The 25,618-nt window shown below is 40.4% G+C and overlaps 1 protein-coding gene and 1 long non-coding RNA gene across 4 annotated transcripts in view; one reads left to right on the top strand and one right to left on the bottom strand.

Moving 5' to 3' along the window:
* Window positions 1-24,592, top strand: part of INTU (inturned planar cell polarity protein) — a 32,477-nt gene extending 7,885 nt beyond the window's left edge. For 2 of the 3 annotated variants that reach the window (XM_081021915.1, XM_081021914.1), the window contains exons 2-16: window positions 238-824; window positions 7,693-7,778; window positions 8,721-8,924; window positions 10,677-10,795; window positions 11,222-11,311; window positions 11,605-11,682; window positions 13,025-13,214; window positions 15,218-15,271; window positions 17,240-17,302; window positions 17,731-17,949; window positions 18,392-18,847; window positions 19,835-19,932; window positions 21,165-21,354; window positions 23,129-23,283; window positions 23,635-24,592. In XM_081021915.1, the coding sequence (XP_080878041.1) occupies window positions 238-824; window positions 7,693-7,778; window positions 8,721-8,924; window positions 10,677-10,795; window positions 11,222-11,311; window positions 11,605-11,682; window positions 13,025-13,214; window positions 15,218-15,271; window positions 17,240-17,302; window positions 17,731-17,949; window positions 18,392-18,847; window positions 19,835-19,932; window positions 21,165-21,354; window positions 23,129-23,283; window positions 23,635-23,746 (2,701 nt within the window). In that variant the 3' untranslated portion in view covers window positions 23,747-24,592. Of the gene's footprint in view, window positions 1-237; window positions 825-7,692; window positions 7,779-8,720; window positions 8,925-10,676; window positions 10,796-11,221; window positions 11,312-11,604; window positions 11,683-13,024; window positions 13,215-15,217; window positions 15,272-17,239; window positions 17,303-17,730; window positions 17,950-18,391; window positions 18,848-19,834; window positions 19,933-21,164; window positions 21,355-23,128; window positions 23,284-23,634 lie in introns of those variants that run through there. The other variant, XR_013990781.1, reaches the window with a different exon arrangement.
* Window positions 600-10,669, bottom strand: LOC308485919. The gene is made up of 3 exons (XR_013990863.1): window positions 9,444-10,669; window positions 3,864-4,015; window positions 600-713 (listed from the first exon to the last, which is right to left on the bottom strand). It is a non-coding gene; the product is annotated as an uncharacterized lncRNA (long non-coding RNA).
* Window positions 24,593-25,618: the final 1,026 nt, after the last annotated feature.

The raw sequence follows: 25,618 nt of genomic DNA, 5'->3' as shown, positions 1-25,618 counted from the left end.
GGCATGGGTGTGAAAAGAATGCTTCAGTAATGTTGGTTTCTATGATAGATGCTTTTGCCACGTCTGAATAGTAGGTCTCTGTTGAATGCAGCTGCTTTAGACTGAGGTCTGTGGTTCATCCCATCCCCCTCCTTGTAAGTGCTTTTATGTTACTAGCTCCAGAGGGCTGCAAAATTAAGCACATTGTAAGTCATTCTGTCTTCACTGTCATTCTAATACTGCCCTTGTCTTTCACAGTGACCTTGAACCTGAATGGTTAGATAGCGTACAGAAAAATGGAGAATTATTCTATCTAGAGCTGAGTGAAGATGAGGAAGAAACTCTCCTTCCGGACACCTCTCTGGATATGCCTGTGGTGAACCGTGTCAGGTTTTGTGAAAATGAAGCTGAGGTTATTCGTGAGCGATCTCAAAAAGATAGAAAGAGTGAACACAGACTGGAAAAGTTCACTAAAATATTGAAATATAAAAGGTTTTTATCAAAACATTCTAGTAAGAAGATGTCAAGTGACAAGTGCGATGTTCGTGCCTCTGGCCCAGCATCCATACTGAAACACCATTCTGGTCAGAGGGTGGAGGATGTCGCCCAGCAATGGTACAAAGATGTCTGCCTTTATGTAAATCCGAAGAGGCTATCAAATGCTGAGACAGGAGAGCAGTTCAAGCTTCTGGAATCATTAATAGGGATTATCCATCAATCTCCATGGAGAAAAACTGAAAAACATAATCACAGTATTGAATCTAGAAGTGCCAATGAAGAGAAACTCGTAGTACATGGTTTGATACCAGGAAGCTCAGCAATAAAGTCTGGTCACATCTTGATTGGTAAGTGTCACAATTTATGCATTTCTGGCCATGCAACCCAGTATTGTGGGAGGTGAAAGGGTTACTTATTTCAGTCCAAGTGACAACTTTTTAATTGGTTGGCATGGTCGTAGTCTTGCCATGGATCGAGGAATCTCTGCTCTCTTTTGACAATAGACTTGTCCCTGCGGCATGTGCAGGCAGCAACCATATTGTGCAAGGGTTCCGTTACTGGCCCCCATGTGCATCGGCAGAGCAGGCATAAGCGCACTCTGAACTGCCCTCTTCCAGGTCTAAAAGGACCTGCGTGTCGGCAATCACGTGTCAACTGGGCACACCTAAAATGGTTGTTGCCTGTATAGTAATACAGTAAGTATGGGGGGGGTCGGTCACAGTTTTAATATTTTTCCTAATTTCAATGTAAAACATCTCCAATAGAATACCTCTCTGGGTTCCAATATTATTTTTCTTCCCTGAGCAAGCATGTTGTGGTAGCTTTAAAGCACACATACTCATCCAGTAAACACTGTTCCTTTAAAAAGAATTACATGCAAACACGCACAATGTTAAGATTTCCTTTTGTGTACGTATCCTTTTACCGTATTTTTCGCACCATAGGACTGACCGGCCCATAGGACACATCAAGTTTTTTGGGGGGGAAATAAAGAAAAAAAATTATTTCCCCCCCAGGCGCTTGTGGGGCCGGCAGCGGGGAGAAGCGCTCTTCTCCCTGCAGTCCGCCTTCAGATCAGGTCCGGGGACAGCGGGAAGACGCGCTGCGTCTCCCAGCTGTCCCCGGAGCTTGGGGGCAGGCAGCGGGGAGAAGCACTCTTCTCCCTGCGCCCGCCTTGAGATCAAGTCCGGGGACAGCGGGAAGACGTGCTGCGACTCCCAGCTGTCCCCGGAGCTTGGGAGCAGGCAGCGGGGAGAAGCGCTCTTCTCCCTGCCGCCCGCCTTGAGATCAAGTCCGGGGACAGCGGGAAGACGCGCTGCGTCTCCCAGCTGTCCCCGGAGCTTGGGGGCAGGCAGCGGGGAGAAGCGCTCTTCTCCCTGCCGCCCGCCTTGAGATCAGGTCCGGGGACAGCGGGGAGACGCGCTGCGCCTCCCAGCTGTCCCCGGAGCTTGCGGGGAAGGCAGCGGGGAGAAGTGCTCTTCTCCCTGCCGCCCGCCTTGAGATCAGGTCCGGGGACAGCGGGGAGACGCGCTGCGCCTCCCAGCTGTCCCCGGAGCTTGGGGGCAGGCAGCGGGGAGAAGCGCTCTTCTCCCTGCCGCCCGCCTTGAGATCAGGTCCGGGGACAGCGGGAAGACGCGCTGCGTCTCCCAGCTGTCCCCGGAGCTTGGGGGCAGGCAGCGGGGAGAAGCGCTCTTCTCCCTGCTGCCCGCCTTGAGATCAGGTCCGGGGACAGCGGGAAGACGCGCTGCGCTTCCCAGCTGTCCCCGGAGCTTGCGGGGCAGGCAGCGGGGAGAAGCGCTCTTCTCCCCGCCGCCCGCCTTCAGATCAGGTCCGGGGACAGCGGGAAGACGCGCTGCGTCTCCCAGCTGTCCCCGGAGCTTGGGGGCAGGCAGCGGGGAGAAGCGCTCTTCTCCCTGCCGCCCGCCTTGAGATCAGGTCCGGGGACAGCGGGAAGACGCGCTGCGTCTCCCAGCTGTCCCCGGAGCTTGGGGGCAGGCAGCGGGGAGAAGCGCTCTTCTCCCTGCCGCCCGCCTTGAGATCAGGTCCGGGGACAGTGGGGAGACGCGCTGCGCCTCCCAGCTGTCCCCGGAGCTTGCGGGGCAGGCAGCGGGGAGAAGCGCTCTTCTCCCTGCTGCCCGCCTTGAGATCAGGTCCGGGGACAGCGGGGAGACGCGCTGCGCCTCCCAGCTGTCCCCGCAGCTTGCGGGGCAGGCAGCGGGGAGAAGCGCTCTTCTCCCTGCTGCCCGCCTTGAGATCAGGTCCGGGGACAGCGGGGAGACGCGCTGCGCCTCCCAGCTGTCCCCGGAGCTTGCGGGGCAGGCAGCGGGGAGAAGCGCTCTTCTCCCGCCGCCCGCCTTCAGATCAGGTCCGGGGACAGCGGGAAGACGCGCTGCGTCTCCCAGCTGTCCCCGGAGCTTGCGGGGCCGGCGGCGGGGTCTCCCTGCCGTCAGCCTCCAAACCACTTCGGGAGACAGCGGGATGGCGGCGTTCCGCCTCCCTCTGTCCCCCGACCTTGTGGGGCTGGCGCTGGGGCTCTCCTGAAGCCTGGAGAGCGAGAGGGGTCGGTGCGCACCGACCCCTCTCGCTCTCCAGGCTTCAGTGAAAGCCTGCATTCGCACCATAGGACGCACACACATTTCCCCTTCATTTTTGGAGGGGAAAAAGTGCGTCCTATAGTGCGAAAAATACGGTAATTCCTTGAATGGCACTTCTGCTTTTGGTTATACTGGTATTATGTAATACCTAATCTCATTAATGTTAGCAGAAATTAAATCCATTATGAATGCTACTGAGTGATTATGAACTTTACATTTATGGAAGGTTCATTTAGGCATATGGCAACTTGGAAAAATGGCAATGAAGAATTAAAACTTTTTTTTCCCCAAAAGCATATTAGCATTGAACAAAAGCATATTTGCAGTATCCCAAGCTATCAACTGCTATTTTATATTATGTTCTGTTTTTCTTTCTATCATACTTCAGTCCTTTGGCTTTGAACTGGTAAGTGAGCTGCATCTTCTGCCAACTCATATCCAGATATATAATTTCCTTATAAAGTACTTTAAAATTATAGATGTGCAGTGAACACTGGGTACTTTTAGATCTAAATGTGGCATACAGCAAAATGTGTATGTTACAAATTTTGTTATAGTTGGCTGAAATAACTTGTAATTAAGCACAAATACATTGCTTTTTAGTCAAATGTCTTGATCAAATTTTGCTTTTTTGGCAAAAGAAATATGTTAGTGTAGTGTATTTAGAACTAGAAAAGTTTTTAACGAACTGTACATCTTGCTTTTAAAATGAACACTTAGCTTTAATTTTAAGACACTGATGTGATCGCAAAGTTTTATAAAAACAAGCAAACATACAAAAACCCCACTTACTTTGAAACTTTAAATTCTCTACCATGTTGTTTCAGGAATAAGTCGGAATAGGACCTGAGTGGAATCCAAAAATGGAAGTAGGCATGGATACGTAGGAGAAAATCATGCAACCAGATGGTGTTTTGTTTTGTGTGTTTCCACAGCAGTTGTTACTGCCAAAGAAACAAGCTGTTTGTTAAACTGGACAGCTTAAAATGAAGGTGATATTATGCTGTATGCCCAGGCTTCCTCAACCTCAGCCCTCCAGATGAATTGAGACTACAATTCCCATCATCCCTAACCACTGGTCCTGCTAGCTAGGGATCATGGGAGGTGTAGGCCAAAAACATCTGAAGGCTGAGGTTGAGGAAGCCTGCTGTATGCCTCTGTGCTAAAACTCTTAAAAGAACACCAATCCTGCCTGACCTACCAGCAGGACAGATACCCTTGTAATGATACAGGGTCCATAATAAAATAGCTATGAACATAATGAAACTTGGTCTGCTATGGGTAAAGAGTTAGCCTGGAGCAGTAATCTAGCATAGTGTTTGTTGGGAAATGGCAACACTTTGTTGCATTTGCCATCTCGCTAGCTGGGGTTCTGCCAATAAATCCTTTCGTGTATTTGTAACCTGAATTATTCCTTTTCTTTATTCTTCTTTCTTTCTTCCCTTACCTGAACGGTAGGTTAAACTATATTTCCTGGCCTTAATTCAGCTAAAATTAGTTGTGGTTATATTCTGCTGAAAGCAACGGGACTTACTCAGAACTAACCTTAGCTGGATCAGGGCCTACATCATTCTCATTTATTGCCTCCATACAGCTTTCTAAGATGGGCTAGGCAAGGCTTTCTCAAGATTATCCAGTGAACCTCGTGGAAGTCATTCCCTAACCACAATGTGACATTGACTAATTACAACATTGGTACATGGAAATCCGTGTATTTGTTTAGCCATCTTTAGTAAGAATATTTGGTAGCTATCATCATAACTGGCAAGATTTGTTAGCATATAAAGTGGCACTGTAGAATTCATAAGTCAACCAACATCTAAACAGTTTTTTATTATAGAATCGCTTTACCTCAAATGTGCCCACTTGGCTGCTTCAGTCTGTGGGTTGCCACACAGTAGTTCCACACTTATAAGAAATCGTTCTTTTAGTGTGGCAGCACCTACACTTAAGAACCCTCTGTCTCCTGACACCAGACAGGCACTTTGGCGTATTCTTTTTGGTGCTGGCTTAAAACATTTTTGTTTAGGCCAGCATATCCAAACACATTGATGTTGAAATGTTTTCAGTTTCTTTACTATTGATTTTAATTGTTTTTGAATGTTTCCAATTACTTGTTTTTATTTATAATTTTAATATTTATCATAAACCACATGGAGCTTTTGTTACTATCAAGCAGTGTATGCGTTTTGTTAAATAAATACAAATAAGTAAATTTTGAGAAGACCGCTATTTAAGACAGCTGTCTGAAATTTGCGTGGCATATTTCTGTTGTGCACCTTATATATGAATCTATTTCTGTACCTTATTAAAGGGGCATGGGAGTGCCCTTTTACTTAAGTAAGAAAAACAATGGCCTGCAATTATAAGCCTTAAAATTCTTGAGCTTGCATATATGGGCTATCTGATGAGGTCCGTGAAAGTGCCAAATTTCAAACTGATCTGATTTTTTAAAAATGCCACAGGTGCAGCTGATTTTAAAGTACTGAAAATTGATATTTCTTTCTCCCTTTTTCTGATTTTTGACCAAGTGTGTCATCCCCGCCCCCCATTTTAAAGAAAACTATTGAGGTTCTTTATTCAGGCTTTATTTGTGATCTAAAAACAGCAGTTTAAAATCATTGCCGATACAGTGTGAAGTGGATAAGTATTCTTGCTTGCCCAGCTTTCTTTCAAAGAGCTTATGCTAGTACAGGCCTAACTTCTAAAGCATGCCAAGGAATTCTAAACTCATTTTTTCACTTTTTGTTTATTGCCTGCCATCCAACATTTCCCCCCATTAATTTTTCTGTATTCCAAGTAAGACACCTGGCATATTAACCAGGTGGGTGAAGAGGCTTGGAGCTACAAGAGCCTTAACAAGAGGCGAGATTGTGAGTTTTCAGTGAAAATTGGCATCCCTTACAACTTCTGTCATCATGACATTTTTGAGCAGCTTACTCCTGCAATGCATTATTATGAAGGAATTGCCTAAAGAAAAGGTAATAACGGTGATACTCTGGTGGCTAGATTTTAGGTATTCAGTTTCTATGCAGCCACAATGGAAAATTTTAATGTTACAGCTGCAGGAACAAAATAAATAAAAATGGAATCCCACAGCTGAGTACAGGAAACTTTATTTCCGTATTTTTTCCTCTCTAGTTTTTGAGATATTAGTTTGATTGATTAGTGGTAATTTCTCTTCAGGGAATCTTTTTTGGGTGGGGAGGTGCTGTGGGCAGGGGTAACAATTTAGCTTAGTGGTAACAAAATTGACATGGTTCAGGCTGATGAACCATGGTTTGTCTGGCATAGAAGCCAATCAGAGATGTAAGTGAGGAGAGCCCACAGCAGTCAGAAGGCTTTTTCCAAAAGAAAGTTTAGAAAGAAGACAAGATGATGTCATATTGGCCACTTGTCACTGATACTCACTATTGATTTATATAAAGCATTTTTATGCTGCTCATCAGCCAAAATTGATTCCTAGAGCGGTTTACAAATTTCATTAATAATAATAATTTTATTTATACCCCACCCATCTGTCTGGGTTTCCCCAGCTACTCTGGGCAGCTCCCAACAGAATTAATGATAATAATAATTTTAAAAATGATAAAACATCAGACATTAAAAACTTCCCTAAACAGGGCTGATTAGACTCAGATGTATAATCTAAAAAGACATGGCAGTAAAGGGAAACGGTTTGGAGGAGATGAGTGGGGGGAAGCAAACTCAAAGTTTTTTCAGTTGTAATGGCTGACTGAAATGGAAAAATTTCAAGGAGAGAAGGCTCAAGAAGTTGCTGGTCTTTCTACAGAGCAGGTGAAGAGGTTCTACAGTCCCAACTCTCTTTCCCTCCTATATTAGCCTTTGGCTAATGAAATAATCTATTGCCTTTTAAACTGTGGGGTGGTGTTCTGTTTATGGTGGTGGAGAAATTTTATAATCATCATCATCGTTGTCTAATGGAATGGCTGCTGATGAGGGAGAAGCCTGACAGAGCTAATCTTCCAGCAAACCCATGGGGACACTCTGCAATCCCAATTCTCTCCCTTCCAGCGTGTTGGGGGGGGGAGCAGGCTGTCTGATTTGAATTTAGTAGAAATAGATGTGTGCCTGCTGGGCAAATAGAGAAATGCAAAAGATGAGCTGGATGCTGTCTCAAGGAGAAACTTGCTGTCGCCATATAGCAACTTGCTTGATGCTGAGAAACCTAGAATTGGTACGTTCAAACATGGCAGTGCTCTTCCTTCTTAGTTGTGTTAGCACACATACTATTCTGAAGAATTCCTCTGCTGCTTCCAGTGATGACTGTGTAATTAGATTAGGAATGTGATTGGCAGATGAATTCAAGAGTCAGTCAGACCTCTATATAAACTTCTGCTAAGCAGGCAGAATAAGAAAATGTTATTTGAGGGGAACCGGAAGTTGTTGTTTTTTACAATGGGCCTTCCAAGAATTACTTTACATCGGGGTGGGAAACCTTCGGCCTGTGGGCCAAATTAACCCTCAGTGTTCAGTAGTAGCTTAACCAATTCTTAACAGAAAAACTTCTGTGCCATACTTTCTTATAAAAAAGTGTGTTCTTTTCTTGTTCTGCTTGCCTGCTGCTATTTTAATCTTATTTTTTTGTTTCAACTTTCAGGAGATGTTCTTGTCGCAGTAAATGATGTTGAGGTAAACTCTGAAAATATAGAAAGGGTTTTGTCTTGCATTCCTGGTCCTATGCAGGTATACTATACTCAGTTTTTAAAAAATTAATGTTTTAAGAAAAACATACAAACTTGAAGTCTGCGTTTTTACATGTAATTTATACAAGTACATTTCTCTATAAAATTCAGCCTCCCCTCAAAATATATCCCTTTGTTTCGGAGTGTGGGGGAGTTGGGGGAGGGAGAAGCATGTAATTCCACCCCAAGGGCAAAGTCATACTTGGAATAGACCATTGAAATCAATAGACATAAATCCATTGATTTCAATCTGTCTAACTAACATTGAATATCACCCTTTGTCTTTTGACCTTGGATAAGAGATGGTATTATGCCTGAACTTGTTAGTTAAAACTAATGTTAAACATTGGATGGTATCCAGTGAGAATCTAGTTCACTGGCTGCTTTTAGCCAGACTCAGAGTTGCTGTAGTTACTGCAGTATGCTGGCATTTGAACAGGAATAGGCAATTTTGTTTAGTGAATTCCCTGTCCATTTATTAGTAGAGCGTTGATTTGCATGATGCTCAAACATTCCAGACAAAACCTTTCATAGCAGATGGCTGCTATGAATTAAATGCTTCCTGCATTTCTAAAGCTATTGGATAGTATTCAATAGAAATATTTTATTGCTTCTCACATAGGTTTCCCAAAATGCTGTATTATATTTCGCTTGTTCCTCATGTACTGAACAAGCTGAGCCAAAAGAGAAGCAGGATCACTGAAAGCAAACCTCTGGAGAGCTTTAACTTGGATGCTTTGCAATTGAAATTAATTCTTATACTGTAGCAGAAATTGACTATTTTTCAGGCTAATGCTAAAAACTTCTGAATAAACCAAACACTTGTGCTGTATTGTGAAACCTGCTCACTGTCACACTTTGGGATTAAGTTCAAAAGCAGTTTAAAGGACTGGTCTTCACCTAGCAGGTACAAGCTGTTAAATTATTTTAACTCTTACAATAGGTGAAGCTTACATTTGAAACAACATTCTTTGAGTCAAAAGATGCATCCCAACAAAGATGTAAGCAGACGCAATCCTCCATGAATAATCTGCTCAAAGTGTTGTGGAGAGACCATTACAATGACCCACAGTTCTCTATCCAAAGTATACCACATATTATTATGTACCTCTCACTCAAACTGGATTCTGATACATCTAAGGATGAGGTATGTATTCTTAACATAAAGAATTTTGAAACCCATTACTAATACTGAACTACAGTAATAGCAATAAAGAAATATAATACTCAGAACCGTGTGTGCATTTCTGCTGTGTTTTTTTAAAAATAGCAACTTTCTAGTTTTTAGTGCTGTGAAAAAATGTTTTAAAATGTTTTAGCAGGGGCAACTGATACCTTGTACCCAGAAAAACTGCTGAAGGAAATTAATCTGCAAGGAAATCACTGTTGCAGCTAGTTTTAATCTTGTCTTGCACTATTAATATGAATGTTACATGCCATTGTTTCAGCTTGGTGTACCTGAGCTTGCTTCATCTTTATATGATGTGTGTGCCTTAACAGAGCAAGTGCTGCCCACACCATTAGAATTTTAGTGCTCATCTAAACCAAGGACTCGGGCTTCATAAGCTCTTTCTGGTATGCAAATTCTGAAGTTTTCATAAGATAGCTCCTGATTTAATACCATGAATTTGAATGAGTTTCATAGAAGCTACGGTTTTTTGTTTACCACAGAGCAGCAGACTATTATCTCCTTTCCCTGAGAAAAGACACTCTTCAACAAAGGGTGCTTTTTTAGAGTCCAGTTCTTGGAGGCTCTTGCAGCCTTTCAGCTGCACAGTTCTGTGTCAAGAATTCCATTCAGTGCTCTCATAATGCCCAAGCTCTGTTGATTGGAGGAAAAGTACATTACATTAGAAACAACCAAAATTAAAATGTAATTTATTTACTGTCAAACTAGTTAATAGAACACTGCTCTGTTTAGAAAAAAAACACTGCGTTTACAACTACAATTTCTTTTATTTTATTAAGTCCATTATCCCTGGCTTTTGTACCCATTAAAACCTCAAGACTCCTTTCAGTTTGTTTTGAAGATGCCTAATCTGGTGCAGCAATACGTGTTAGACCTTACCAACACTTAATATTTAGAAGCGAAGCTGCTGCTAAATTCTTTGTTTTGCATTTTCTTTTCTTTCCCTGGGATAGAGGATAGATATTTCATAGATGAACCTTGTAAAAGTATTTTTGTTCATTAAAAAGGAATAAGGTTTTTTTCTCCGTTTTGTGCATTGCGATAAAAAGACAAGCCCATTTCCCCCCCTTGTTGAGACAGATTGATGCATAATAATATCCTTCTTAGTTGGGCATTTTAAAGACAGATAATTAAACTCAATGAAAGTGGCACAGACTTGCCAGTTCTCTCAGTTGTGAGATTGAAGGTCCTTTTTAATAGTTTGAAAAGAACAATTTCCCAACAGGGTTTTGGTACTGCCTAGAAAGAAAAAGGGAAAGAGCCTCCAGGACACAGTTAAATTAGTTAAGAATAATAATTAAGGTTGCAATTCTAAACGAGCTTACTAGGACACAGTGGGACTAACTTCCAAATAAATATGCCTAAGATTGACTTTTAAATCTGAATCTTGAGTCTTGTTTTAAAAGGTTTAGATAATTATGCAATGGTATCCTGAAACAGGTGACATCATATTTCAGTTTATTTCAGACTAGTGTTGAATATCACCCACAAAATTAAGCATTACAACTCATACATACAGTAATTGTAATTGTAAGAAAACAAAATAGAACTATCTATTGATAGTATATGCTTTTCACAGAGATATTTTTAAAGCAACATTATCTGCAGTTTTTCATGTAGGAGATTGGGGGGGGGCTGCTAAAACCTGCTAAAATATAATTCATCAATCATTCTTTCTTAACTGATACACAAACTGGCATTTTTTGGCAGCAAGAAATTCTTTACCAATATCCCATATCAGAAGCTTCCCAAAAAATGAAAAGTGTAAGAGGAATATTTCTTACGCTGTGTGACATACTGGAAAACATGACAGGAACACATATAATCAGGTCAGAGTCCTTTATTTCCTTCCTTTTTCTCTCCTTTGCCTTGTGGGCACAAATTTTATAGATATACTAGTTTTACATCAGTAATGTTTAACTGTCTCATATAAATTATGCTGCTTGTGGAATTTGCAAATAAAGAAATAATAAAACATTGACTGAAAAAATAAATCATATAACTTTGTAGCCAAAAACATCCACATTACCAATCAGGAAAAAGAAACTTGAATTGTTATTGGTGATGCTAGAGTTCACCCCCCTCTATCCAACCTTCCCCCTAATTATAAGCTCAAAATCACAGAATTAACCATTTTACTATGTAGCCACTATGGCCAGCTAATCAGAGTTATGGGGCAAGGTATTCTAGCCTATATATTTCTTTATAAGCTGCTTTCATGATAAATTGTTCCCTTGTGTGCTGATGTTTTGTAGTTCATCAATGTTTTTATGTGGAAAACTGATCCATGTCGCTTACTGGAAGGAATCGGATAATCTCCTTGTAATTGGCCTTCCAGCTGAAAGGTAAATTTGTGAGATATTTTTTCTAAGTGACATTTTTAAATGGTGGTGGTGGTGGTAATGTCTAAAATAAGCCACTAGCTCTCTTATATTGTTGCTGGATAATGTAGATAGTTTCTGACATTATGTAACAGCTGGTAATCCTAAATTCAGAGCTAGCATTCAATTACTTTCAGTGACACTTAGTTTCAACTAATTACCTTTTCCTGGATTGTGCTCATTTTGTCATTCAGCTGTATCTGTATTCATTGTATTATGTTAGCACAATTCTTAGAGGAGTTGTTTTGGTTTTACAGTGTCCCTCTCTCTCAGCTAAGGAACATGATTGCAGATGTTGTCCGGACTTTGAAATTTATGTATGGCTCTCTGGACAGGTAAAATACTCCTAAATATACACTGTTTTGTAATTACTAATCCTTTTGCAAATTTGGGATTTGGATATGATGTTGTGTTGCTTGAAACCTGATTTCAGGAGAATTTTCATTTGGATCACAAATCCCTGTCCCTTTATTTGCAAACTTGCAGTTCCAAAATGATTTGCCTTGAAGCGGCATAGTGAGAAACTCAATTTCAAAGCTTTATTGTATACAGAACTAGCTGGGCAGTTTAAGGCTATGTGTAATTTATGTGTTTCTTTGACATAATTTGCTAAAGGTTATCCTACTTCATTTCTCAGTGACAGAATGAATTTTGTGTTCTGAGCATCATAACTTACTCATATTTCACTTTACTTTCCAGATGCCACTTAATAATAATCATAATCATAAACTGGAATGAAAGACATTCCATGCTTGTTTAAATTCTTGCATATGCCCTGTGACATTGTTTGTACTTTCTTTGAACAGTACGTCCCCATTCCATAGCTCAAACTTCATTTGAATGTTTCACTATGTGGCCTAGGGAGATCCTTTTAGAGAAACACAAGCCCCAAAGTTGTTTGGATACTGTAACCATAGAAAAGGTGCTGCAGGGGGTGAGGCCAAAGGGATGTACATTTTTCATATTTTGGCTAGTAAAAATCACCTGCTTCTGGGCTTGAGGATTATATTTTCAACCAGGAGCTCTTCCAAGCCTAACTCCCTCCTACCCTAGGCAGGTATCATAGATGCGCAGAACTTGTTGTATGGTTCTTTGGATCACAGTCAATGTCTAAAACATTGTAAAATATGTTCCCCAGTAAAATTTTAGAAAACATTTTAGTCACTTCTTATATTTCAACTATTAATATACCTCTTAATTGTCAAACTTCCTTAAGTGGTATTTTTTCCCATTAAACATTATGTGTCATTGTCTTCAAAGATTTAATTTTAGTTGTAATTTAAGTGAAGGCTAAAATAATGTGTGTGAAATGCTGAAATGTGCATAACTGAAATTTCCTCCAGTTCCTTTCCTTTTTATACCTTTTGAATCTCATGCTCTAAACAGCATAGTTAATGGTTTGCCATGAATGCCCCAATCCCATCCACTTTTCTCCTTGCTGTATATTATATATCTAAGTTAGAGTTTTAACTGTGAATTATCATGACATGCAAACAACGCTATTGAAGTTCAAATAGCATGAAAGGGGAAATTATGGTGTGCTGTCTTGTGCTTCCTTCTGCCTTCCAGAAAGTTAAGTCAAATTGTGGTATCCTGCCATAAAACAATTTCTGCTGTGCACACAGGTTATGGAAGGACATTTCTTGTTGTTCTAAATTTTGCTTTATGTTTGTTCAGTGCTTTTTGTCACGTAGGAAATGTTTCTCGGTTGGATCACTTTTTCAACCTGTTCTTCCAGCAAGCCCTTCACCCTGCCAGACTCCGCTCATGTACCAGTCCTAGTTCTCAACACTATGATAACTGCAGTGCATTGCTTTTATACAACTTTCCAGGAGTGCGGTGGTTGTGCCTTCCACAAGAAATTAAGGTAACCCTGACCACAGCTTTTTAGAGAATTATTAACAGATGAGAACCCAAGGTTGAAGAACCCAAGGTGCATAGAGAAATCTTCATATATTACACATATTATAAGGCACAACTCTTGCCTAAAACGGTGTGTTCTCACTCTCAGGCTCAAATTGAGTGGGGGGGTAAGAGGGGGCACGTGCCTTGGACAGATGATTAGGGGAGTGGCAAAACAGCATCTTATCATGACAAACCCACGACATGGGAGATAAGAGGAGAGAGGAGCAACAGCTGAAGCACAAGCTCATTCATTCCTTATGGTCCAGCCAGGTTCTGCTTATTATAAGATGTGGGTGGTTGTCCACCCATCTTCTCTATTAAGCACAACCCAGCCAGAATGTAAGGGATCACTCGCTGAGCATGTACACCTTTCTCGCTGAGCATGTACACTCATCAGCTTAACTCCTCCTCTTTTACATTCCTGCTGGACCAGCAAGAACGTAAAGGAGAAGTCAGGCCCTGATGTGGTGTGCCTGACAGTTTTGCTTATTAGAAGAGGTGAGTGGCCATAGAAAGGCCTGCCACCTCACCTACCCAGGAAGAGGAAGGTAAGAAGCCGGAACATGAACGTAAGGCTTCCTTTTTGCAGCAGCAGGGGAGGGACAAAGGCTCCTGCTGCTGCCACTGAGAGAAGGAACCCTGCAGAAGACACAAAGGGGAGAAATACTTTGCCCCACCCCCAGCAACCAAGAGAAGGAAGTTCATGAAGCTTTGCTTCTCTCAGTGGCAGCAGGGGGACACAAACCTGCATAAGAGGGAGTGGCAGGGCAGACTTTTGCCCACTACAACAAAACTTTTAAATCAGGCACACTTCATTCTCACAACCTAGCGTAGTGTATGTATGAATTTCAGTAGTAAATCCGAGGTTTAAAGGGCAGCTCTAAAGAAATGTGTAGCTCAGAAGATATTTGGGCTTGTATTTCTGAATACTTAGCCCTGTGAAGTGAATGCACTAATAATTATTTAATAATTATTTAAAAGGTCGCTATGCGCAACTCAGTTCCCATAATATTGTCTGTTAAAAGCATACCCCTTTTCTATGTTTTGGAGTGATACAATTGTAGTGCGAATTTTTATATTTTTGATAGATTCAGTTAAAAGAGTAATTTTGCCGTAAAAGTTACTTATCCCATTATTAAGTGGAAGGCTAGCAGCAGTTTCAAAACAAAAAAATCCCACAAACTGAGAAAAATTGATTGCCTACATGGGACAGGAAGTGTTTTCAGTTGGAGATTAGGAAGAACAGAGAAACTAACTATTTGAACACCAACTGTGTAGCTGGCAATTCTGGCAGTACTGGTTTAAACCTAATTTTTCTCACTAAGATATCTTGTTCACATACTCTGCAGGAAGTGCTTTCTTACAAATTAAGCTCTTTTCACTGTGGAACATATTTTTGGCTGGTACCTTATGGAATGATTATGAAGATCTATAAATAAAAGGTTTTCTTAATGAAACTTACTGTAACGCACTAGATCCTGAAGTGTGCAAGTTTGACACTTCTTGGGTGAAACAATGGTAATGTGTGAGAATGTTTTGGAAAATTTCCATAGAGACAAAAACTAAATCCTGAGTGAAAAACATTTTTTCTAATAACTCAGCTGGATACTAAAGCTTTGCCAGTTTTCAAGGGAACTTCAGGCCTTGTTTTAATCCATGAAAATAGTGAGATTGGCATGTCTATTATATTAAACAGTGGGTTTAGGAGACTGAGAGAGAATATTTTTCTTTCAATTCTGAAGGGGGAAGTATGCAACCACTGGGTGCTTTTCTTTCGACCCTGATTATAGCAATCTACAAGAGTTTGGAACCTGATTTTGCTCTGGTTCTGAAATGCCATATGCATCTGTTGGTGATTCTGTACTGTGTACTATTGTCTCAATACTGAGAGATGCCTAGGAGGCTTCGTCATTTATTTGGAATAAATTTAATGCTTTAATGTTTTCATTTGCTAATGTTTTTCAGGTAGAAATTGATACAGCTCTGAGTGAGTTGGAGGCGGCAGACTTTGCAGAACTAGTAAGGAACCTTTTTTTTTCTTTTTACACACACTCGTTAGCTCTTTCAGGGCCACAGTCGGGGGCACTGCTAGAAGCCCACTGAAACCCCTGTCACAGCAGGAAGACACTGCCTGAGATCTGCAGCCCCATGGCCTAGCTCATGGGTAGGTAAACTAAGGCTCAGGGGCCGGATCCAGCCCAGTCGCCTTCTCAATCCAGCCCGCGGACAGTCCAGGAATCAGTGTGTTTTTACATGTGTAGAATGTGTCCTTTTATTTAAAATGCATCTCTGGGTTATTTGTGGGGCATAGGTATTTGTTCATTCCCCCCCCACACACACACAATATAGTCCGGCCCCCCACAAGGTCTGAGGGACAGTGGACTGGCCCCCTGCTGAAAAAGTTTGCTGACCCCTGGCCTAGCTGTTCCTTCTGGCGGCTTTCTTCCTCTGACTCAGAAGGGGAGGATCAAAGGCCTGGAAACGATGCCTTATGAGGAACGGCTAAGGGAGCTGGGCATGTTTAGCCTGGAGAAGAGGAGGTTAAGGGGTGATATGATAGCCATGTTCAAATATATAAAAGGATGTCACATAGAGGAGGGAGAAAGGTTGTTTTCTGCTGCTCCAGAGAAGCGGACACGGAGCAATGGATCCAAACTACAAGAAAGAAGATTCCACCTAAACATTAGGAAGAACTTCCTGACAGTAAGAGCTGTTCGACAGTGGAATTTGCTGCCAAGGAGTGTGGTGGAGTCTCCTTCTTTGGAGGTCTTTAAGCAGAGGCTTGACAACCATATGTCAGGAGTGCTCTGATGGTGTTTCCTGCTTGGCAGGGGGTTGGACTCGATGGCCCTTGTGGTCTCTTCCAACTCTATGATTCTATGAGGATCAGCCACCTCCCATTTGTTCCCTTTCCTCTGGGCCCCAACCTAACTTCAAGGTAGAGAGAAAAGCAGGCAAGCAATGGCTTCTGCTTTCCCTCACTGTCATTGCCTTTGAGAGAGGGTGATTTTCAAGAGCAGCCAGAGCCCATGCTTGCTTGTCTCTCCCTTTGGACACCAATGAGATTTGATGACAGCTAGCCAATATTGGATCCACTGAGGGAAGGTGGGGGGAGGCTCTGTAGTGGGATGCAGTGAAGTATATCTATGTTTACTTATCTGTAAGCCATTATAAACAGTACAGAAAAAAGAAAATATAATTTTAAAAACTGAGGATTATTACAGCTATCTGTTGTACAATGGTTGCTGCAGAATATATTACTAGTAAATAGTATGTGCCTGTGCTACATATACTGACAGAAGCTGTGTGTACATGCTGTAATCATTGTGATACGTTCTTTTGAGCTCTAGACATATTTTATTATTTCTGTCTAATAATAAAATATTGCAGTTTCTCCAGGAAACTTTAAAACTTGCTTCAGGGAACTTGAATGTGCCAAAAAGTGATTTAGTTATTCTGAAGTAAATGTAATATGCGTTTAATACTCATTTTAATTAAAGTAGATCTGATTTAGTAAAGTAAATATGTACATCTGATGCATAAAGAAAACAATTATTCTAGCTCTTTCACTTACTTTCTCCCCTTGTGGCTTTTATTCTAAACATGATTTCACAAGTTTTCAAGAAATACTATACATATGAAAGGCTATGCTGTTTTGCTGTTTGTGCTGGAAGAAGTCCCTCTAGTGGCAAGAGCTGCAACTTTGAAAGCAAAAGAACTCTGTTCTGACAAAGATAGCTTTTGAAAATGAATCTAAATTGTATTATATTAGTTATAATCAGCTTGACAAAATTGCTGGTAATTTTGTGACAAATTAGAACTTCTAGAAAGAAGTTTCAAACTTCTTCAGTGTCTATGTATCACTATTGGAAGACCTTTGCTGGCCATTTAAAGAAAGTATCCTGAGGAATTAAAGTACTGTGTTGTATAATCCTCAAATTGCTTAGCGGAAATCTGAAATGGTGCCTTAATTGTTTTATTTTACAGTCGGAAGATTACTATGACATGAGACGACAGTATACAATTTTGGGCTCATGTCTCTTCTACAAGGTAAGACATCGAACCCTTACCAGCATACAGTCCCTGGGATTCTTTGGGGGAAATCAAGTGCTTTGAATGTATGGTATGCAATGCAGCCTAAGTCCATGGAAGTGGGAATAATTTGATATGAAAAGGCAAAACTTTATACTAGACCTCCAAGTCTCAGAGCTTTTATGAAGTAATGGCTTCATCTTTTCAAAGTTCAACTTTGCAGCCTTTGGGGTTGGAGGTTTTGCCTTTAAATATAATGAAAGCTGGATTTCTTGGGAATCCAGTGGATTCATTGCTTGGTTACAGGCAATGTGGCAACATTCCCTGGTTGCTATGATTTCTTTTGCAAATAAAACCAAACCCTTGCAGGCAGAAAACTCTTTGAATAAAGAAACTGGTTATATATGATATCTTGAATCTGTGCTGTCTCTTTGTTTTTAATTCAGGGATATTTAATTAGTAATCACTTGCCAAAGGAGGATTTGATTGATATTGCATTATATAGCAGGCATTATTGCCTCTTGCCCTTGGCAGCAGAACAGCGCATTGGTCAGTTAGTAATATGGCGAGAAGTGTTTCCACAACATCATCTTCAGGCATGTGAAGCATCTTCTGAAGGGTATGAAGAACCCAAAGCAAGATACTTTTTACTCATAGTTGGTCTGGTAAGTTTTGTGGGGGGTTTGGTACATTTGCAGCTGTTTTTCTGTTAAAATGCATGCTCTAATGAGCACGTGCTAAAGTTCCATATATGTCATTTATGAGCATTTCCTGTCTGCTCAAGTTATTTGAAGTATATTTTGTGTCAGGTCAACAAAGGAGGTCCTGCTTCAAGTAACCCACAACACATGCACACATACTCCACTGAGCGGGGTATTGACATGATACAATACCCACTCAGTTGCAGTACTATACCACTAGAAAAGTTTGGTTGCCACCATCCCTGTCATCATAAATCACGTTTTTTTTTTATGTCTGGTAGTTGCTTTGCTCTCTGAGTTCTGAGATTTTGACTCTTGCTTGTTCTGGCTTTTCTGTATACTTTTGAATGTCACAGACATTGAAAAATGGAATCCCACTAACATTATTGTTCCCTTTTTCTTTCAGAGGCACTTTATATTGAGTGTCTTGTTGGAAGCAGGAGGTTGTGCTTCCAAGGCCATTGGAAATCCGGGGCCAGATTGCATATATGTGGATCAGGTCAAAGCAACTATCCTTCAGTTGGATGGACTAGATCTCAGCATAGATGAGAGTTTGGAATCACCCTCCACTCCACTGCTATCCTGTGTAGACTGGTTCCTCCCTGCATCGCGGGACAAACTGGAAAGCTTGACCAGCTTGTCTTTTCTCAACAAACTGCAGTACACAGCAGGCACTCCTGCAAGTAAAAAAGTGTCATTTAGTGATTCTTCCTTAAGGACACGTAAGCCTAGTCCCTTAAGAAATAGTGGGATGCCTGACAATGATAGCAACAGCCCTGAAGCTGGAAGTGGGAACCTTAATACAAATCCTGTGCAACTGAAAGGTCCTGGACGACTTGATGGAAGTAATAGTCTGTTTACGGTAATGCTCTTTCTTTCCCTAAATTTCTTAAAATTATGTTTCCCACATAGTAATGTGTTGGCACAAACAGCGAAAGCAAGCTGAAGGAGTACTTCCTGAGTGTAAGGGGAGGATGTGGTTCATGTCCATGATGTAGCTTCCCAGTCTTACTTCCTTTGGGTTAACTCCTAAATCATTTTCCATCCATAAGCACAGCTTGGAGAAGTGAGAGTTGCCAAAAATGAGTTATGTATATGGGTGTGCCATGTATTCTAATGAGAAGGTTTTTGTCATAGTTGTATAACCCTGTTTCAAGGGTGCTTTGCATGCCGTCATTGCGAGATGAAGTTACCAAAGTGTTCCTCTCTCTTGCCAGTATTCAATAAATACCCAGCTGAGTTCCTTTTTCTTTCACATGGCTTCCCCCCAACACCTATCCTACAAAGGTTTTTTCACACTACTTAACCAAAAGTATGTGTAAAATAATACACATTTGGAAGTACAGTACTTCTAAATTCCAAACTAAACAACAAGAATCAAGCATGAAATTTTAATTCTGATTGGCATCAAATCAGTTTAGTCTGATCCGCAAAATTTATTAAAACTGCATAATACGTATTTGTGCTAAAAGCTATGAGTTGTATGCAACTAAATTATACTTAGACGCTTTGAAATCTGTGAACACACATTAGTATTGTCCATTATTTCTTTGGGTTTACTCAAAGTATGACTTCGTTGGCTACAACCGTCCATCTCTCCAATAAAGAGCACAAAACAATTTGTAACAGAAGATTTGTTCAAGTTGGTTTTGAAAAACAATTACAGTTTTGAAAATAACCGTAAATCTTTCAAAAATAATGTAGCATGTCACTTGATAGCTCAGCATAGGATCAGAAAGCATGTGAATTGCTCAACTAGCTTAATATTTTTAATAACAGCCTTGGTACTTGTATGTTAAAATCTGAATCACACACCTACTATGAGCTTTTAATTCTGCTTGTTTTTCAGATCGCCAAAAAGAAAAATATTCTTCCAAATCCTTTTAATTTAGGAACCCTCAAAAAGAACCTTACAGATAAGGAAGCTGAACTGTATAATGTTATGAAGTAAGGTGTTACTAACTTTTGTTCTTTAGCTTCTGACTACATTAATATTTTGTGTGTGGATGTATGCAAATATAAAAATAAGGCTGGTGTGCCAGTTATTAGACTGCCTATTGGAAAGTGGTCAGTTTCTGAAGCTGTGAATGTCCTTGTGTGGCTGGTAGCCTATCTTTATAACTACATTAAGGTGTACAGCCATTGCATAGCCAGTGTGCTATTGTGAGTGTACACACTTTTCCTTAGAATGAATTGCCACTAACCATGTACCTCCACACAGGAAACTTCCCCATGCTTTCTTCACCTTCCCCACTTAAGCTATGTGGGGCAGCATGAAGAGCTCTTTGCTAGGCTTTCCTTGGGAATCTGGTATAAAAACATGAGCTTTTCACTAGTGTGCATATTTTTTGTGTGCAAACCATTGCAGTATTTCATTACATTTATTTAGGATTGAATCTGACCAGAAAAAACCCCCATGCAAAATATTTGTTAATTGTTACTGGTACAGGTTTCTTGCTGTTGTTGCACATTTCTTATAAACTCTTGCTTTAAATAACTTAACTGTTTCGACTAATCCTTTTGCGCTAAGCCCAGTTCCCTGTACTTTTGCTGGGGCAACTTTTTATGCTTGGTGTGGGAGATTGTGAAGAGTGGATCTTGCTGTCATCTCGTGCTTGGGCATGGGCCACAATGGACTATGCTTAGGAGTGGCCTTGCTGAGAAGTAAGAGGGACTTTCAGGGTCTGGACACAAAGATCGGTCCAACATTAATAATGACAGTTAGAATAAACAGCTGATTTCATCTGCTGTCTTAAACCACTCTTCCTCCACGGACAATCCAACCAAAAAGCTGGTTGTTTCTACTGTCAGCAGGTAGACTATCAGCAAAATTAGAGTTTCCCTGCTTAATTTGACCAAATTCTTTGAAACTGTAAGGAATAAAATTGTGACCCTGCTACAAGTTGGTTCAAATGCCAAATCCTACCAAAAAAAAAAAATCTAACTTAATTTCAGCTAAACAGAATAGCTTGGAATCTTAAGAGAAGTCACCAGCTTCTTAGGACAGAACATACATGACTATTTCAATAAAGCACTATCTATGTTCACAATTAATTGGTATAGAAACAAGCCACGCACTAGGAAAATTTCTTACTATGTTGCAGCTTTGCACAGTAGGATTTGTGTTCTTAATTGTAAAAAGGTGATGGTTGATTAACTATTTTCTTTTGCTTTTGAAGGTTGACATCTGGTCCTGAAAACACTCTCTTCCACTATATTTCTCTAGAAACAATGCATGGAATTTTTATCACTCCAACACATGCTGAAGTCGCACAGCTGAGTGGAACTATCCATCCCCAGCTCATCAAGAATTTCCATCGTTGTTGCCTTTCCATCCGTTCCATTTTTCAACAAACTATAACAAGTGAAGTATGCATCATTATCTTTAATTATGGGGAAACTCTTTTGTTCCAAACAAGGGAATACATAGCTACTCAGAAGTATGCCCTACTGAATTCAATGGGACTTTATCCCAGATAAGTGAGTATAGGATTGCAGCATAACTCTTTTCTCTTAAAATGGGGATAAATTCAATTTTTAAAATAAATTTAACTTCTTAACTGCATTACTATGGCAAAATTAACTGTTCATTAATGAAATATGATCTCAATTTAAATAACGGCAGAGCCAGACTTTGTGGAGTTTATAGAGTCTGTACTTCCAAGTAATTCACTCTGTCTCATTCAGATATGACAACAAACCATGGTTTCTTGTTACAATAATGAGCTGTAGCAAGTATTGGGCTTACACACACCTTTCTACAGTTCATAAGTACAAGGAGAGGATGGAAGGAAGAGAGGGGAGCACTAAGTCTGGAGCATGCTATGGCATGTCCTTGTATCAAAAAACTATGGTATTTGTGTTAGGTTGAGACACAGAATTTAAGCTCCCTGGAAAGATTAGTTCTACCATTCATGAAATCAAGAGAGGATTTGGTTATTGTGGTCTGATGTTACACCTGAACCAGGCTGCTGCATTGTCAACTTTCTTTAATCAGGACTGCTTTAGCACAATGGTCAGTACTATGTATGAAAATTAAATCTGTTTTACTATATGTATTCTTAATCTCAAATTTGATGCATGTGATTATGTCAAAAATAGACATGTATTTACATAATGTTTTAATGTAACACAGATAAAACTTTTTTTGTTATAAGCTGAGAGCCAAACAAAGTGGATAAAATGTGATTTAAGCGAATTCTTTCAACTGCTAACTTTAGTAAGAAAATCTAGCTGAGAAGTATATTTAATTATCATTTTCTTCACTATATATATCTCCTTAGCTGAGGCACCATGCCTAGTTTTATTCTTTATGTCTGCAGCAAAGTCACTTTGGAAGCAAACATTCAACTTCGAAGAGAAATCAGAGTAATGTTATATCTCCTGAGTCTGAAAATTTCTTTTCAATTCTAGCTGTAGCTGAGTAGACAGCTATTTCTTGGTTCATACATCACATTAAACCATAGTTTAAAACAAATTATGATTTAATGTGAAGACACATTGTGCTGATGCATGCTGCTGAAATGTACAGCAGTGCCAGGAAACAAGCCAGAATCTGGATTTTTGTAATGTCTGAATCCAGCATGGTTGGGCTTTTTTTCAGCCGGAACTTGCCAGAACTCAGTTCTGGCACTTCACAAGTAGGTGCCATTGCCATTATAAGAGAACAAGGGAAGTGGTAATGGTGAGTTCTGGCACCTGTTTTTATAGAAAAATAGTGCTGAGCGTGGTTGCTCTCTTCAAACAATCCATGAGCAGTAACCAAGGTTTGTTCTTGTCTTACTGCTTATAGTTTGTTTGGAGAGAAACGAACAATGATCCCACGTTCAGACAGCACAAAAAGCCAGACTCTGGTTTGTTTCTTGACACTGCAAAATTAGCACTTTTCAGGAGTGTGCACCAAGTACACTGTATGGTCACATTAACCCTTAGTTAAAAACAAACGATGGTTGAATTTGATGTGTGACTTCAGCCAGTGTGGACAGCTATTTATCAAAAGGTGTAAAAACGTCCTTAGTCATAACATTTCAGAAAATATTTGATCTATGTTTTATCACAGACAGTGAAACCAAGGTTCCTGTTCCTTGCTCATAATGCTAATTCAAATTTCATTGCCCATTTACTTTCTTGTCTTTCATTACAGACTAAAAAGACTGCAGGTAATAGAAGTTCAGACCACAAAAAAGCAAATTCTGGCCTACATCAAGTGAAAGAACATGGGGTGTTGTTTGAATGTTCTCCTGACAACTGGACGGACCAAAAGAAACCTCCACCAACTATAATGTACTGGGTTGTGGGGTAAGTGAGCAATAATACCCTTTTTTCTGTTTTATGGACTGCCCAAATCCTCAAAACTTCTGTTTTCCAAAGTTTGTAATTCAGCATCTTTTACATGGGTGGTCTTAGTCACTTCCCTAATGCAGCTATCTATTTTTAACTTTTGTACCACGAAGGATGAAAACGTAGCAGAGGATCAATTCAGTGTGCATAAATATACCTAGCAAAGAACATTTTGAAAGCTCAGCACGTACTGCTGTATAGTTATTCCATTTTTAGTTCTTTATTAAACCCTTACAAAAGCACGGACTGTTTTTAGAATAGCCTAAAGATCTTATTCTGACACAAAGTTCTTTTTTTTTTTTTTTACAGGAGACTCTTCATAGATCCCAAGCCTCGGGAGTTTTATGTCTGTTTTCATGACTCAGTTACAGAGGTTGCTGTTGAACTGGCTTTTAAGCTATCTTTTGGCTTAGCTCTGTAAATTTGTTTAGCTATACATCATAAACCTTCCAACACACTTAAGGCACACAAATAAGAATTAAATTATGGTTTTGTCCTGGATGCTCTTTGAAGTCTTCCTCTAGAATAATCTCGATGAATAACTTTTCAAATGTTTATAATAATACATGAATGTCATCAACAGTATTCTGAGTTGACTGACTTTTCAAATTACTTGTTTTAAAAAAACTAAGCAAGTGGTATTTTCTCTTTACTGCCTTGCAACAAATTTTGCACGTAAGCACTGTGATCAAGAAGGATCTGTACATGTGAACCATATGTAGATCTGTATTCTCAGAGCTGAGTTTCTTTCTTGCAAGGTTTAAAAGCTCAAAACATGTTATACTTTCCTCAGGTTAAAAATGCAGTTGGGCAGGGGCAGCGATCTGTGGGGCACTTTGTGCATATGTGAACAGCCGTAAAGACCTCAGTTTCACACACACACTTCTGGACTTCAACTAAGGGAGTGTAATGTTTAATATATTACATAGGGTACAGAATTCTAAACATGCTATGGAATGTATTAAAGATCAGTGGGGGTGAAAAAAAACCCTGAACGTTTTCTGATTTTTATCTTACACAGGGGGCGGGGGGGGGGGGGGTTGAGAGGAAAAAGACTACCTTACATTAAAGGGCTATAATATTTTATACAGTAAATGATGTTATGTATAATTATGTGAATGAATAAACATTACTTGTTATAAAGTAACATTGCCCTTATTGCAGATGCTCTGCGGCAAACATCAGAAGTAAATAACCATTTTGTTTTCAAAAACTTTGTATAAACTTTTTTATTTTATTTTTTTACAATAAAGACATATTTGCAGAACGTGTCCTGTGTATTTTTATATTCTCTCATGGGACTGTATACAACATTTCACAAGCAGCAGGCAGGTCACACAACCAGCATTTCCACTTCCCCATAAGCTCCCTATATGCACAAAAGCCTCTGCAGAGGGTTAAGGGCATCTACTTAACTGTGGGCTGATCTTATGGGGCTGGCAGAAGAATCTTGCATCATTCACACAAGATTCCCCATTACTGCATTCATCCTTAATGTTTACTAATTATGGCATAACTTCACTGGAAACATCACTTCTCTTACTGTAAAATATCCCCTGGGCCAGGGATGGGGAACCTGTGGCCTTTTAAAACATACTGGATTATCATTCCCATTAACCCCATTCATAACCAACAATTGGGGATGGCGGGAACTCTAGTCTGAGGTTCCCCATCTTTGCCTCAGGCAATCTTAACAGCCTTGTGGGTTTGCTTGGTCGTAATTCTCCAAAATAATAAAAATAAGGACACTGTGGCCTCTTAACTTTTGTACCACTAAATTTTGGACGCTAAATTGTTGTTGCATAACTACAGAACCCACAACACTGCTGAAAGCCTCTTCTAAGAAATGCAACAAGAAATGCTGAATTAAGTGGGGATTGATTGAGTTAGGCCCTAGAGTTACGGTGCTGCTGCCTTTTAAAGCCAGTCTGAAATATTTTAGTCCTAAAATGCATTCCACGAGGCCTTGTGGGATATCTTGCCAGCCAAACTTTTGTTTTTTGCTCGGCAGCCAGAGCTTGAACACCTGTTAACCTTTGGTTGGAGAAACTGCGTTCAGAGGAGCCCATCATCGTGATTCAGGCAATGTCCCTCTCCCGGTGCTTGCTTTGCTGGTTTCTAGGCCCTTGCTAACAGAGGTTCCTATTCCTTGCTCATAATGCTAGGCCCTTGCTAACCTCCATCTCCAGGAGGCCCAGAATCTTCTTGGAGAAGGGATGCCCAGGAAGAGAGGCTCTCGTGATTGGGCGCTGCCAGGTCATGTGGCTTGAGAATGCATGCTTCTGATCCGGTT

Source organism: Podarcis pityusensis (genome assembly GCF_964106645.2).
Source record: "Podarcis pityusensis genome assembly, chromosome: 9".
Classification (NCBI taxonomy): domain Eukaryota; kingdom Metazoa; phylum Chordata; class Lepidosauria; order Squamata; family Lacertidae; genus Podarcis; species Podarcis pityusensis.
This window is presented reverse-complemented; position numbering and strand designations above follow the sequence as displayed.